Source organism: Perognathus longimembris, chromosome 6, assembly GCF_023159225.1.
Source record: "Perognathus longimembris pacificus isolate PPM17 chromosome 6, ASM2315922v1, whole genome shotgun sequence".
In the NCBI taxonomy this organism is placed as follows: Eukaryota; Metazoa; Chordata; class Mammalia; order Rodentia; family Heteromyidae; genus Perognathus; species Perognathus longimembris.
The window spans coordinates 53,964,124-53,978,820 of NC_063166.1; the positions used below are offsets into that span (position 1 = coordinate 53,964,124).

The 14,697-nt window shown below is 39.0% G+C and overlaps 1 protein-coding gene across 2 annotated transcripts in view; it reads right to left on the reverse strand.

The window, feature by feature from the left end:
* The window catches only part of Pcsk2 (proprotein convertase subtilisin/kexin type 2), a 263,957-nt gene that overhangs the window by 217,700 nt on the left and 31,560 nt on the right, over window positions 1–14,697 (reverse strand). The window contains exon 2 of one of the 2 annotated variants that reach the window (XM_048347415.1): window positions 13,696–13,800. The exons of the other annotated variant lie outside the window; for it this stretch is intronic. Coding sequence (XP_048203372.1) covers window positions 13,696–13,800 — 105 coding nt within the window. The remainder of the gene's footprint in view (window positions 1–13,695; window positions 13,801–14,697) is intronic. 2 annotated transcript variants of the gene reach the window in all.

Here is a 14,697-nt window from a genome sequence, read left to right on the forward strand (position 1 = left end):
GTAAGCAATTTGTAATTGAATTCATTTTTTACAAGAAATATATTTTGCATGACTTCAATTTTTTAATATCTTAAGGTTATTATTATTTTTTAAAGAAACAATGTATTATCATTAAGTAATTTACAAAGGGGTTATCATTCAAAAAATCAGTGTATAAGTCTCATACATCTTAATTGATGTCACCCTCATCATTCTCCCATATCCCTCCCAGCCTAACTCCTCCCCTTACTCCTAGTTTGTGGTTTTTTTTTTTTCTTATTTATTGTCAAAGTGATGTACAGAGAGGTTACAGTTTCATACATTAGGCCTTGGGTACATTTCTTGTACTGTTTGTTACCTCCTCCCTCATTTCCCCCTCTCCCTCCCCCTTTTCCTCTCTTCCCATGAGTTGTTCAGTTGGTTTACACCAAATGGTTTTGCAAGTATTGCTTTTGGAGTCGTTTGTCTTTTTATCCTTTGTCTCTGGATTTTGATATTCCCTTTCACTTCCCTAATTCTTATACCAGTATATACAGTATCCAGGGTACTCAGATGAGATACAGTGTTAGCGTGGGGACAACCACAGGAAGGGGATACAAGAGGATCATCAACAATAGAAGCTACGGTTTCACATTGCATGTTGAAAGTAATTACCAACAGTGATATAACAGTCATTTCCATAACATGGAATTCATTTCACTTAGCATCATCTTATGCATTCATAAGGGCATAGCTATTAGGCTCTTGTGATCTTTGGCTGTGACTAGCCTAAACCTGTGCTAATTATTCCCTAGGAGGGAGACCATAGAGTCCATATTTCGTTGGATCTGTCTCACTTCACTTAGTATAATTTTTTCCAAGTCCTTCCATTTCCTTATGAATGGGGCAATGTCATTCTTTCTGATAGAGGCATAAAATTCCATTGTGCATATGTACCACATTTTCCTGATCCATTCATCTACTGAGGGGCATCTGGGTTGGTTCCATATTTTAGCTATGACAAACTGCTGTGATGAACATTGAACTGTTTAGACAACAAAGGACTCAACATTCACATCTGAAAGTTGAGGGCACTACAAATAAAGAATGGCTTTCCAAGCACTTTGCCTTGTAGAAAATCTTATCTCAAATTCTAAAGAAAAGATATGTAAAGATGTAAAGATCAGGAACTAGAGAAAATATCTAGGTTTCAGTCCTGGTCTTGACCACAGACAGATGGTGAGGTCTTCATGTTTTGTTCTGGAATCAAAACTATGAAAATCTAAGATGTCTTTTCTTCTTTTATCGGTTGTGGGGCTTGATCTCAGGGCTTTCCTGGGTGCTGTCCCTGAGCTTTTATTGCTCAAGGCTAGCACTCTACAACGTTGAGCCACAGAACTACTTCTGACTTACTGGTGGTTAATTGGAAGTAAGAGTCTCACGAACTTTCCTTCCCAGGCTGGCCTTGAATTGCCATTCTCAGATCTCAGACTCCTGAGTGGTTAGAGTTACAGGTGTGAGCCACTGGTACCAGGCCTAAAAGGTCTTTTACAGGCCAATGTGTCCATATTCTCACAATACAGATATGGCAACTAGAGTCAATAAATGAAGTGGTTTGATAAATTGAGTCAGAACTAGTACTAGAACCCAATAATGGTCTGCAATTGGACTGTGCACAAACTCCTTTTCTCTCTGATAGACAATTGATTGAGTTTCTTTCCAGACATTAGTTTTCACCTGTGTGGCTTTCTGTTCTCTGCAGGTTGGGAGGAGGGCTCCTCAGGTCAACTCTCTGAGGTGTCCTTACAAACGAATACCCAGCAAAACAGCCTTCTTTATATGTGGGGTGAGTTGGTCTCTTCTTTCAGGGAAATAGAAAATAGAAAATTGTTCTGTCTTACCTGCTTTCTCTCAGGCAATACGTTCTTTATTGCTAAATGAGACATACATGTCACAGAGAAGATGGAAAACACAGCCTTTTCTGTCCAGATAATGGCTAACCAATTAGAAAAACTCCAACAATGGGGTTGTTATTCAGGCAGGAATCTCTCTTGTCTAACTGCTGTTTACTCCTTTCTGGACCCGGCTCCAAGCTTCTCCTTAGCCTCTCCAACCCCTCATGACTTTGAAATGACTAGAAATGGCAAGGATTCGATTCTACTCAACTTTCAGAAAATTCTTATGATTTTTGGATTTACAATGAACAAGCCTGCTTAGAGATGAAGATGCATCACAAAAAAGTCAGTGAGTATTCTAGAGGGAAAATGGCCAAACTAACTTAAGAATAACAGAAGAGTATTAAAGAAACTTTTTTGAGGCTTCTACAACTTGAAACCTACCTTGACCTCACAAAGCATTATTTTAGGAATGTTTGATAGTTCACTATTAAGCATTTTTAACATTTGACCGTATAATGAGTAAGAAACATTTCTAGTCACGTTGAATTAAGCATCAAATACATTTCATTTTAGAGCACTAGTATGAGGAGGGAAAAATTACTTTCTAGGTAGATTTTTGAATCTTAGCAAATAAACTATTTTGACAACTTCATCTTTTTGAAATCCAAGAAAATGAGACGAGTGTTGAATCAACACAACCTTGACTTTTATTTTCCTTTATCGCAGGTTAGAGATAATTTTCCTTTTGGTTTTGAGCAAATCTTGACCTTTCTCTTGACTTTTATAGCTTCTTAAAATTAAGAAGAGTTGCCAGAACCAGGCTTTTTTTTTGTTGTTATATTAAACAGAGGGTTTTTCCTAGTACTTTACCATGTAGCTGGTAGATCCAGCTCTTGTCTTGAGATTTTTGCCTTGAACTTGAGGTGTGTGTGTGTGTGTGTGTGTGTGTGTGTGTGTGTGTATGTGTGTGTGTGTGTGTGTGTGTTTATGCTTGTACTGGGACTTTAACTCAGGGCCTGTGCACTGTCCCTTAACTTTTTCACTCAAAGGTAGTACTCTACCATTTGAGTCACAGCTTCATTTTTGGCTTTTTGTTGATTAATCAGAGAGGAATCTCAGGCTTTCCTGGCTGGATTGTCATCAAACTGGAATCCTCCAATCACAGCTTTCAGAGTAGCTAGGATTATAGGTGTGAGCTACCAGTGCTCAGCTCTGACTTGAGTTCATAAGAGCTTGGTTCTCATCAGCTGGAGTCAACGGTGACTCCCTGTCTTAGTGCTCACTGTCCAGTCCAGATACTGTGGCATCCAGGTGAACAAAAATTTCATGCCACTCTTTTTGTTCCCCATAAATCTACATATATACCACAACATTTTGATATTCTTAGAGGAAGTGTTTGAAAAACAAATGGAAGAGAAAAAGTGAAGAAACATCAATGCCTCCAATAAGAAATAACCCTAGGTATGGTTGATTTAGTCTGGGAAAAGGTTCAAGAATTCAGAAACATTGACTAGGTTTGGTGTTTTTTTTGCCTTCTGATCTTCTTACTCCCTTACTTAGACTTGAATGTCTTTTAATGTGGAGCCTCAGCTATCTTCCTAAGTCTTAGATTCCCTAGGGCTTCCCTCAGCTACTACCTATGGCATTGAAGGCCACCAGTGTGTGGATGACTGCTAATTACTTGCTCCAATTATTTATTTATTTATTTATTTATTTATTTTTTCAAATTTTTATTATCAAACTGATGTACAGAAAGGTTACAGTTTCATATGTTAGGCACTGGATACATTTCTTGTACAGTTTGTTACCTTGCTCCAATTTTGACCTACCTATTGAAGCCTTTGTTTTGTTTGTATCTTCACTTACTCAATAGAACCCTCAAATGCTTAGTATGAATTAAATCTCCTTCTGATCACCCTCCTGCTCTGCCCACCATCTTTCCAGTCTACCCAAGTACTATTTCCATCCTATAGCAAACCAGCAGACATTTCTAGATATACAATTGCCTTCTCTCTTTTTATCCCACTCCTCACATCCCTAAACTAAGGCAGCAGCAAATTTTAAGACTCTCCATGATACACTCCAAGTTTGACTTGTTTTGTATCCTTTTTACCACTTCTGGCCAAGCCACCAGCCTTTCTCTTCTAAAATACTGCAGTTCTCTAAAATATGACAGCTCCCTTTCTGATTATTTCATTTGTTTCCCCATACTCTATTATTTTCCCCAATACAAAAGAATCCCATCTCATTCAGAGCCAATCCAAACTTTCTTAATAGTAAAATTGCACATGGTTTTTCTCTCTTTCTCCTTTCTGACCTTGACTCTTCTAGACTCTCCTTAGATTCCCTTTGCAACCTTACTGCTGTTCTTAGAACACAACCTACTATTTCTAGAACATGTGTCTTGTACAATAGATCATTCACCATGCTGGTTCTTCCGCCCAGAATGTCTTTCCTGCACAAGTCTACATAGATCTCTTCCTAATTTTTCCTGAGTCTGTATTTGAAAGTCATCTTACCACAGTAGCCAACCTTTTATTTTTAAAATATAAAATAGAAGCATCTCTTTTATGGTGCTCCCTCCTTCCCCTACTTTGTTCCATTCATCTTATGGTACTTTATTATGATGATGATGATGATGATGATGATGATGATGATGATTAGCACTGGTTATGTAATTGTTTTGTCAAATGGTTTTTATTTTTTCCCTTCATTCCACTAGTATACAAACTTTGTGGAAAAAATATTTTATTTTGTTAATTGATTTACCTTAGTACCAGGAAAAGTGCCCACATTATCATATGAACTTAGTAAATACTTGCTGAATGAATAACTATTCTGCAAATAAGCAATATGGTAAAGAAATTATATGGTGAGTTAATTGTTCTTACACAGAAATGCTCACTTGAAGAAAACAGGGACAGCTTTCAGATACACAAACACATTTCCTTTCACAGTGTGTGAGGAAGAAACTAGTTGAGACAGGTCTGGAGAAAACTGCCTTCTAGTCACATAAGATCTTTCCAGAAAGCCCACCATTTAAGAGTATTCATCTTGTGAGTTAGAAAGATGACACTGGAGATTGGGCACAGTTACATGTCTGCAATCCCAGCACATGGGTATCTAAGGCCAGAGGATTGAGTTAGCTTTCCACAAGGGCTTGTGAGAGTCTTCCCTATGAAAATTTAAACTGCCTAGAGTTCTCTGACCCTTTCAGAGCATACCTGCCTCTCCTGGAAGGATGGCAGCAACAACCATAGCCATCATTTAAAAATGTGCTCACATCAAGCAGCACATTCCTCACTAGCAGCTTCCCCTCTGCCCTTCTGAAGCAGCAGTAAATCATTCTCCCCAGCTCCCCACAAAGAGTTAATTGTAGCAGCAGCAGCTTTTTGAGGCGGGAAGGCACATCTGCAATGCCCAGAGGAGAGCAATGCTGAAAGTCGCTCCCTGCTGCAAAATAAAGCTAGTGGATCAGGGCAGCTGAGCCTGTCTCACCCATTTGGGCAAGCATGTGGCTGGCACTTCCCCCTGCTTCTCCTCACCTCCCCCATCCTGCTCCTTCTCTCCTGATGCTGCCCAGTCACCCTTGAAATGCATGGCCTAGGAACACCTGCTGGCCTCTTGACACGGTGTCTAGAAAATGAATTTGGCTGCCAGATGGGAGGTGAAGGCAGAATCTGCTCGACTTGGCTTTTGCAACTTCAGCATTTAGCTCAAAACATAGTCAAGGTCATATACCAGAGATGGAGGCTTTTCCCCCAGTGGTTTAGAGAAAACCTCACAGAAGGGCACTACCGGATGACTGTGGGTGGATGGATGGAAGAGGGACAGCTTGACCAAGAAGGCATATTCACCTCTGAACTAGAACCTTCTTTGTGTCAGTAGATGTGCTTGTGGGCTCAGCTCCTGTGACCTGTGTCATCAAGCCAGGACACAGGAAGGCAGTGAGGAGCAGAACAGAGCAGAGGGCCATGGAGCACTATGGTACAGATGATTAGTTTCCCAAAGAGACAGATAAGGAAGTGGAGGTGTGGCTCCAGTAGTAGCGTGTCAGCCTTGAGTGAAAAAAGCCAAAGGGATGCATGAGGGTTTAGTTTATTTTGGGGACCCTTGAGGGCTGGTGTGTTAATGAGCTGAGTTCCAGAAAACAACTCCTGAATTAAATGTGACCTTTGCCAATATCTAGTTAATGTACAGATACAAAAACCTTGCCCCTTTGGGTTCAACTTGGGACAACTCTGAAAGGCCATCCCAGTTTTCTAGTTTTCTGTAGGACTAATTGAATCTTGCTCCTATTCTGAGTCAACTTCTCTCTCTCTCTCTGTTGAACTCTGTCTCCCATCATCTTCATCATCATCATCATCCTCATCATCATCATCATCATCATCATCACCACCAACACTACCAGGATCTGAACTCAAGGTACTAGATGCACTTGCTTGATGGGTACTTTGACACTTGAGCCATGCCTCCAGCTTATTTTTGCTGGCTATGTTGGACGCAAAGTCTCATAGAGGTTTTTGGCCTAGCGTTGGCTTTGAGCCTTAGTTCTCCAGGTCTCAGCCTCTGGAGTAGCTGAGATTATAGGCGTGATCCACCAGTGCCTGACTGCACAGTATTCTAAAAGTAGAGATTCCAATTGTTACTCAGAACCTTTTGGGAAACAAAGAACCACAAGTTCATAAGTAACATTCGTCCTCATTTAGCTTTTTATTTAAACCAAGTCTGTTATTGCAAAGAATCCTGAGTTTATTTCCTTCCCCCATCAATCACAGTTGTGTGATCCCAGAGATGTCACTTATACTCTCAGGGCCTATTTTATTTAAGCAGTAAAATTATATTTTAAATCTTCAAGGCAAAGGCTAATTCAGGTTTCCTGGTGACTCTTCATGATCTATTATCCTCTTTGTGGAGACAAGCAGGGAAAATTAATTCATGAAATAGAGATCTGTGACAAAGGAGTATCATGTAATGGTTAAGACCCTCTTGCTTTTACAACTCCAGGTCCTTTAGCTGTTATGACCTATCCTAGGTCTAACTAGGTCTACAGAGAAATGAGAATCTGAAGAAACAGCAGATACATACACCTTCTGCAATAAGTGTTCTACTCCAACACCAAACACTACAGGACTAGTATATTTGCTGTGATATGAATAATAAATTTACCATGTTACTTATAGATATTTCTTAGTACATGGAATATGACCACATCTATCTTCTCCTTTTGTTCCCCTTAAGGAAACATTTGGAAGCGATCAGAGCATTCCTATGTGTTTCTTGTGGAATAATCTCCCAATCGGAGACCTCACTGTTTTGTAGGTAGCAGGTTTGAGGATAAAAAGAATCTGTTCTTTGGGTGTACATTCTTTTTCTTTAAAGTTCTAAAACTACATTCTTTCTCTTCTTTTACCCAGCCCTAGGCTGAGAGACCCAGGCATTCTCTGTGTTGCTGAATAGAGGTCACCACAAATTCTCTTAGTTTCTCTTTGGAAGTGAGTCTGGTCAAGACAGTGAGCAACATTCTTCAGGACATTTTCTATTTGAACAGAGAAGGCAATCATGTTTCCTCTTTTCTTTAATATTTAATCCAAGAAATGGAATTATTAGCTAATATACATGAAAGGAAAGGATAGTTTGGTCATAGGACTTACAATGTGGTCCTTCCTTTTGTGAGAACTGACTATGAATTTAACATCTCTGAAAATAATTGGAAGCTAAGAGCTTCACTATTGAGACAAAATTTCCTGTAAATTTTAGAGGAAGGAGCTCTGTGGATTTCTTGGCTTCCTTTAAATTACTGAGCTTCCAATAAAATTCTTTTTAAAAAGATATGTCTGGATTGTGACTCAATTGCTATGTTATTGCTCTGGGTTCCCTCAGATATTACTTTTTATGTAATCTATCCTGAAATTTACATATATATGCTTAAGATATTCACCAATTGTGGCTAAGCTATCATTATTGTTTGGGATTTAGCATGCATTATTATATCATGTCAGAAAGGAACTTGCAGCAATTAGAAGCCATTCCCAATTGCTTGAGTTTCAACTGTGCAATGATAAATTTATCTCCAAAACAATCAGTTACTGCATTATGATGTTAATGGACAAAGAAAGTCTGGTTTGCCCATTAGCTCAGTCTTTTATAAATAGATCATATGAACTGTGTCTAGTTAATTTCAGAGAGTTAAAGCTTCCTTTTTATGCTCTGGTGGGTAGGCTGTGAGATGTTTGAAATGTTATTATCTAGTGAAACTAACTTCTGTGGGTTATTAGAATATGGCTAAAAATTCCACAAATATGTTCAAGAATAGATCCTTAATGAACAAAATAGCCTGGGCTTGGTGAAGCATGCCTTTAATCCCAGCAACCTGAGAGGTAGTGATTAGAGAGATTGTGGTTTGAGGCCAGATCAGATAAAAAGTTAATGAGACCCCCATATCAATCAATAAGCCAAATGTGGTGGCATATGTTTATGATATGATATCAGCTACAGAGAAGCCATTCTTTGGAGGATGTTTGTATAAGCTGGCCTCTGGCAAAAATATGAGAAACTATCTGAAAATAGCTAGAGCAAGTAAGGGGGTGGGTTAACAGTGGTTCAAGTGATAGAAGGCATTTCTAGCAAGTGTGAGGCCCTGAGCTCAGACCCAGAACTGGAAAATCACCTTCGTGCCACTTAGAAATGGATTATTATTATTATTATTATTATTATTATTATTATTATCCATCATGGGGCTTGAACTCAGGGACTGGATGCTGTTCCTGAGCTTTTTCCTCTAAGCTAGCACTCTATCACTGAGCAATAGAGCCACTTCTGTTTTTTTGTGTTTTTTTTTAATTGAAGATAACCACCTCATGGTCTTTCCTGCCTTGGCTGGCATTGAACTGTGATCCTCAAATCTCCACTGGTTGGCACCTGGCTAGACATAGATTCCTCTTTTTTTTGCTTGTCATCAGCTATTTTTTAAGAAAAATATTGTCAAAGTGAGGTACAGAGGGACTATGGTTACATATGTAAGGCACTGAGTACATTATTTGTTACCTCCTCCCTCCCTCATTTTCCTCGCACTTTCCCTCCCCCCTCAATTCACTTTGTCCTTTTTCTCACCATTTTGTTTTTCCCCTTCCCTTCCCTAATTCAAATAAACATATTCCCTTTTGGAAGAGGAAGAAGCTAAGGAGTCACAGATCCCAAATATAAAAGACAAACCCACCATTTCTTGAGCCAAGTAAAACAAATAATATTTTCAATGGATTAATAAAATTCTGTGTGTGTGTGTGTGTGTGTGTGTGTGTGTGTGTGTGTGTGTGTGTGTGTGCTGGAGATGGAATCCAGTGTCTTGTCTGTGCTAGGCAAGCATTCTACCACTGATCTACAATCCCAGCCCTTGAATGAAGTTTTCAACTTGAAAAATTGAAGCAGGTTGAAAAATAATTTTTATATGGTAATAAAATTACTTGGAATAAAAAAGAAACACTGGTAATTCTTGAGTCTAATACAACATCTCCCAATAAATAAAGATTGGATTATCTTTATTAGGCTATTTGGCTTCGGTGGGTGTAATATGCATTACTGGTAGAAAGATGTGAGTTGCATGTACTTTGAAAATGTGTTTCCTTTCAACACTTTATTTCAGGCATGTAACTGGGTGTTACAGAGCGGTGAAACAAATGCCATCTTAAAGAAAGCTTTTCAAGAGCCTGTAGAATGTGGTGCTCTGATATGTTGACTGTGAACCACAATTAAGTTTGGCTTCAAGATTTGCTGATGCTGCTCCAGATAAAATTTAATAAATCTCAGAGAAGTTTTGGGCAGATAATATTTGTTCTTTGCTCTGCTGCTGAGAAGGTAGTTTTAGTTTTATTATTTCATCGTAGCTTTGGATTTATTGATTACATCTTCAAATTACTTTAGCTTTGGTGGTTGAGTATTAACTGAACATGCTCAGGAAGAGAATATTCTGGACTTTAGAAATTAAAATTCAGTGGTTCACACCTGTAATCCTGTCTATTTGGGAAACAGAGAAGGTTTGAAGCCAGGGAAGACAAAATTTCTCAAAATCACATCTCAACTAATAAAGATAGATGACGTGGTATGTGTTGTCATCTCAGCTATGCAGGAAGTATAAATAGCAGGATCGTAATGTAGGCTGATATGGGCATAAACACACATGCCTATCTCAAAAATAACTGAGGCGAAAAGGAACGAGGGGTATAGTGTCTGCCTGGGACTACAGCATTCTGAGTTCAACTCCGGTACCACAAAAATGACATTAAAAATCAACTTTTCGTGGTATTATTAAGAATAATTTTTTTCTTGGCTGTTTAATTTAGAACAGGGATAAAAGGTAAGGAGAGTTTTCATAATTTATATCTCCAATGGAAAACATTTAAATCACTCATTCATTTGGAAATCACATATTGAACACTTACTGTGTACTCAGATGCATACTATGTAAAGATATTTTTTAAAAAAATAAGCAAGACACAAATTTCACTTTATTTCTTTTATGTCAGTCCTAGGGTTTGAACTTAGGGTGCTGTCCCTGAGCTTTTTTGCTTAGGGCTAGTGTTCTATTACTTGAGCCACAGCTCCTCTTCTGGGTTTTGGTGATTAATTGGAGGTAAGAGTCTAACAGACTTTCCTGCTGGTTTTGAACCAGCAATCTTCAGAGCTCTGCTGCCTAAGTAGCTAGGATTACAGGTGTGAGCCACCAGTACCTGGCAATGTTCACTTTTTAGCACTGATGTGATGATAATCAGCAATGTGCTAACCTTTTTAGAAAGACTTGGAAAGACAAGAGGAATACTTCTAAAATAGCCTGCATGTTGATGAACATATTGAAAGTAGCACTTATCATTGAACCTAAAAATAAGGTGTTAAGAAAAGCATAGAAATCCTTGGATATTACACTCTAGAGCCAAAAACAGATGAAAAACTATGTTTTTCTTTCACCTTTTGTTTTATCTCTTGCATTGGTAGCAGGACATGTTGATTTCTTTAACTAAAAAGCTACATAGGTAGACCCAGCCCTGAGAGCCTGTAGCAGTTCACATCAGCCTGTACTCCTGTACTGGAATCCAGTACAGAATTCCCAAGTTCCCTGGGCTCTGTACTCATTTTTATGAGCCTGTAGACAGTGATTAAAGAGGCCAGGAAATGTAGGTGGTGGGAAAGAAGGAGAAGAAGGTTGGAGCATGCAGCTGCTCCATGCAGCATGGAGCTGCATGCATGGATAGAGTTGGTAGGTCTAGAAGACAACAGGTTTTAGAGAATGATTTGAAAAACACAACACTTTACACTTAAGCTTTTGTTTTATAAACATCTAGGCAAGAGCTAAGAGATTGGATAATGGCTTCTTTTGGTTTCTTGGGTTTTTCTCTTTCTCTCTCTAATTTATTTTCCTTTTTCTTCTGCAATAGTTTTGAATGTACTTGGGTGCCCCCAAATGGATGTATACCAATACTAGACATATTTGAATTTTTTTAAGGTCTATAAACACACAGGGAAGAATCTTTATATTGCTGCTCTTATACCATACATAGTCAGTGCTTTTTGTTTAACAATAGTTACCACTATTTGTCTCCTACCAGCAGATGCCAAATTTAAGGACTCAAGAATATACTGCAGGAAAGATTGAAACCTTCACCTACTATTTTGGAGTAAATTAGATGTAGCTTTGTTGAAAAGCATCTTGTAAGGAATTATGAAATTTTGTGTTTATTTATTTTCTTAACATGAGTTTGTTACTGACATGTAGGGCTTTTAAGAATAAGGTAGATGGCTACTCCTGCCTGGCATAAGCAATGATCACCAGGACCTTTTTAATGACTAATGAAAAGTTATGGATACCTTTTGGGTGATAATAGGTATATTTTTAGAAGAAAAATGATTAAAATCATTAGCATCCTATCTCTTCTCTTATTATCCAACCTACTGGATTTTCTTCTCTTTCCAAAGCATCTTTATAAAGCCAGCATTTCTGATATCATTTCAAGAAGTGCTGCTATAAGAAAATCATAGCCTAAAGGTCATGCCCAATCTGTTTAGCCCACACAATGGCTTTTGTTTTGTTTTATCTTCATTGATCTTCAGTTCTGTGTCCCAGACTAAGACTTTTCAGCATTTCTTTCCTTCTGCCTCAAGTTCTTTGTGTTTCTTTCTCTCTGATCTTAGGAAATTGCCTTTAATTAAAAGAAGAGACATCAATAGGACTTCTAAGAAATTGTCTAAATAAAAGGAAAACAATTGGCCATAAAGGGTAAGACCAGTGTCATATCACCAGAGTGCTTCTTGCCTAGTGGGGTCCACTTTAGATTCACAGAGGAGACAAGATGCTTGTCCAATGGCTGCCTAAGGGTATCACCAAGCAATGAGTTCATACAGCCACGGCTGTTACCTCACAGTTAGCAGTGCCACCTTCTACAAGAGAACCTTAAAATTGTTGACATTGGCTGGTAGCTCAGGATACTAAGTCTTACTTCAAAAGCAATGATTAAATGGCTTCTTAGAGGATAAAGTCTCCCATTCCAGGACATGTGAGAAGACCTGGGTGGAAAGGTTAAGAACATTGCCTATGACAATTGGTGATCTGTTGGGGAGCCTTGAATTTCTAATTAATCCCCAAATTAAAGCCAGACAAATATTCACACGGGAAGTCCCAAAAGAATAATTGTTTAGGTTCATTCACTCAAAGGGGAACTTATGCAAATCACGAGCTCAAGTATCTGACCTACTTTTCATCAGCTGTTTAAAGAAAATCCCAGGGAAGAGATTACCCTGCCTTCAGTGCATAAAAATCAGCTTGCCTTTGGGGTGCTATTTCCCCCTTCCTTGGGTTGCATGAAAGAAACTAAAGTTTATCCAATAGCTTGAATGTGCAGGTACACAGGGAGGTTGGAACACTGGAACTTTCCTATCCTGAAAAGCAGGAAGCTGATGTATTTGCATGGGGGAAACTTGAAGTCACGCTGTCACAGGGAGTAGAAAATGAGACCAAGAGTCTAAGAATGAGTGCTGGGGATATGGCCTAGTGGCAAGAGTGCTTGCCTCGTGTACATGAGGCCCTGGGTTCAATTCCCCAGCACCACATATACAGAAAACGGCCAGAAGTGGCTCTGTGGCTCAAGTGGCAGAGTGCTAGCCTTGAGCAAAAAAGAAGCCAGGGACAGTGCTCAGGCCCTGAGTCCAAGCCCCAGGACTGGCCTAAATAAATAAGTAAATAAATAAATAAATAAAATAAAATAAAAAGAGTCTAAGAATGAGGTAACAATTGGAGAGGAACACATAGGAGTTATGAGTATCACAAAGATAGCTAAAACATGGAGGCAAGTTTGGTGATGTGAGAAAATACAGGGTGAGAAGGTTAAAGCCAGGAGACCATCATGGCTAATGAAATGGCCCACTGCCTGTGATTAGAGAGTCCCTGATTGGTCCACTTACTTTCACATTCATAACACAGACATGGAAATCTCCTCAGGGCATGTAGACAGACCAGAAGAAACCTTTCATAAAATCACTCATTAACTCTTGATGTTCTCCTATTGATAATTTCCAGAACAGGTTCCTGAGCAAGCCAAAGGCCTCACACAATAACTCAGAAGACAGTAGTGAAGGGGTAGTACCTAATGAGTCTAAGGCTAATTATTATGCACAAGACAGAGGAGTAGAAAAATCCCCAAAGCTACTATGCATAAAGATTTTTTTGGCCTATCACAACACATTATATGCCTTGACTTTAAAAACCTCTGCCTTCCCCCACAGCATGTGGTGGACTGAATGAGCTCTGCTGTGGCAGTGGAGACCAAGAGGCAATTTTCTGGGGAGAACTCACCCTAGGGTCTCTCTCCAGCTGCTGCTTGTGGTGTAGGCTTCTTCTCCTTTTGGCCTTCGCAAGACCATTGTGATAAAAGTGGTACAGGCCATCTGCAAAGGGGAGCTGTGGAGAGTCAAACAGATCAAACAATGATTAGCTTCTTGCATGTAGGACTGAAAGCCTATGGATGTAATGTGAGAAAACCATTGGCAAGTATGGAGGTTCCTCAAAAGACTAACATACAGCCTCTCTATGACCCAGAAATCTCACTCCTGGACATTTAGCCAAATCACCACAAACAAGGCCTCACTAAAGCTACCAGCACAAACATGTTCATTGCAGCATTATTTACCATAGCTAAGATACAGAACCAACTTAGATGCCCCCAGTAGATGAATGGATCAAGAAAATGTGGTATATATACATGATGGAATTCTATCCTTCTACTAGAAGGAATGACACCACTTCATTCATAAGGGAATGAAAAGACTTGGAAAAATTCATATTAAGTGAAGTAAGCCAGACCCAAAGAAATATAGGTTCCATGGCTTCCCTCATCTATCCTAGGATAGTCCTAGCAGAGGATCACAATAGCTCAATAGCTATGTGCATATGACTATATAAAATGATGCTAATCAAAATGAACTCTAGGATATGGAAACAAGAGGTTTGCTTAGTGTTGGTGGTGTTCTTTAGTGTACTGTTTTCAGTTCTTTCTTTTTTATTTGTTTTTCCTCCTCCCCTCTGGTTTATTCACTGTGATCACTGTCTTTGATTTCAGTACCCTTTCTCTTGGGGAATGGAAGGGAAACCACAGAAATGGTGGGACAAAGAGTGAGCTAATGCAACAGCTACTCTCACTAGACACTAGGTTGGAAATGAACTTTAAAACTTTGGAAGGGGGGAGTCAAGGGGAGGGAAAGTGGGAGAAAACAATGGACAGAGTAACACTATTTGGAAAGAAATGTATTCACTCTTTGCATATGTAACTGTAACCCCCCTGTATATCACCTTTACAAT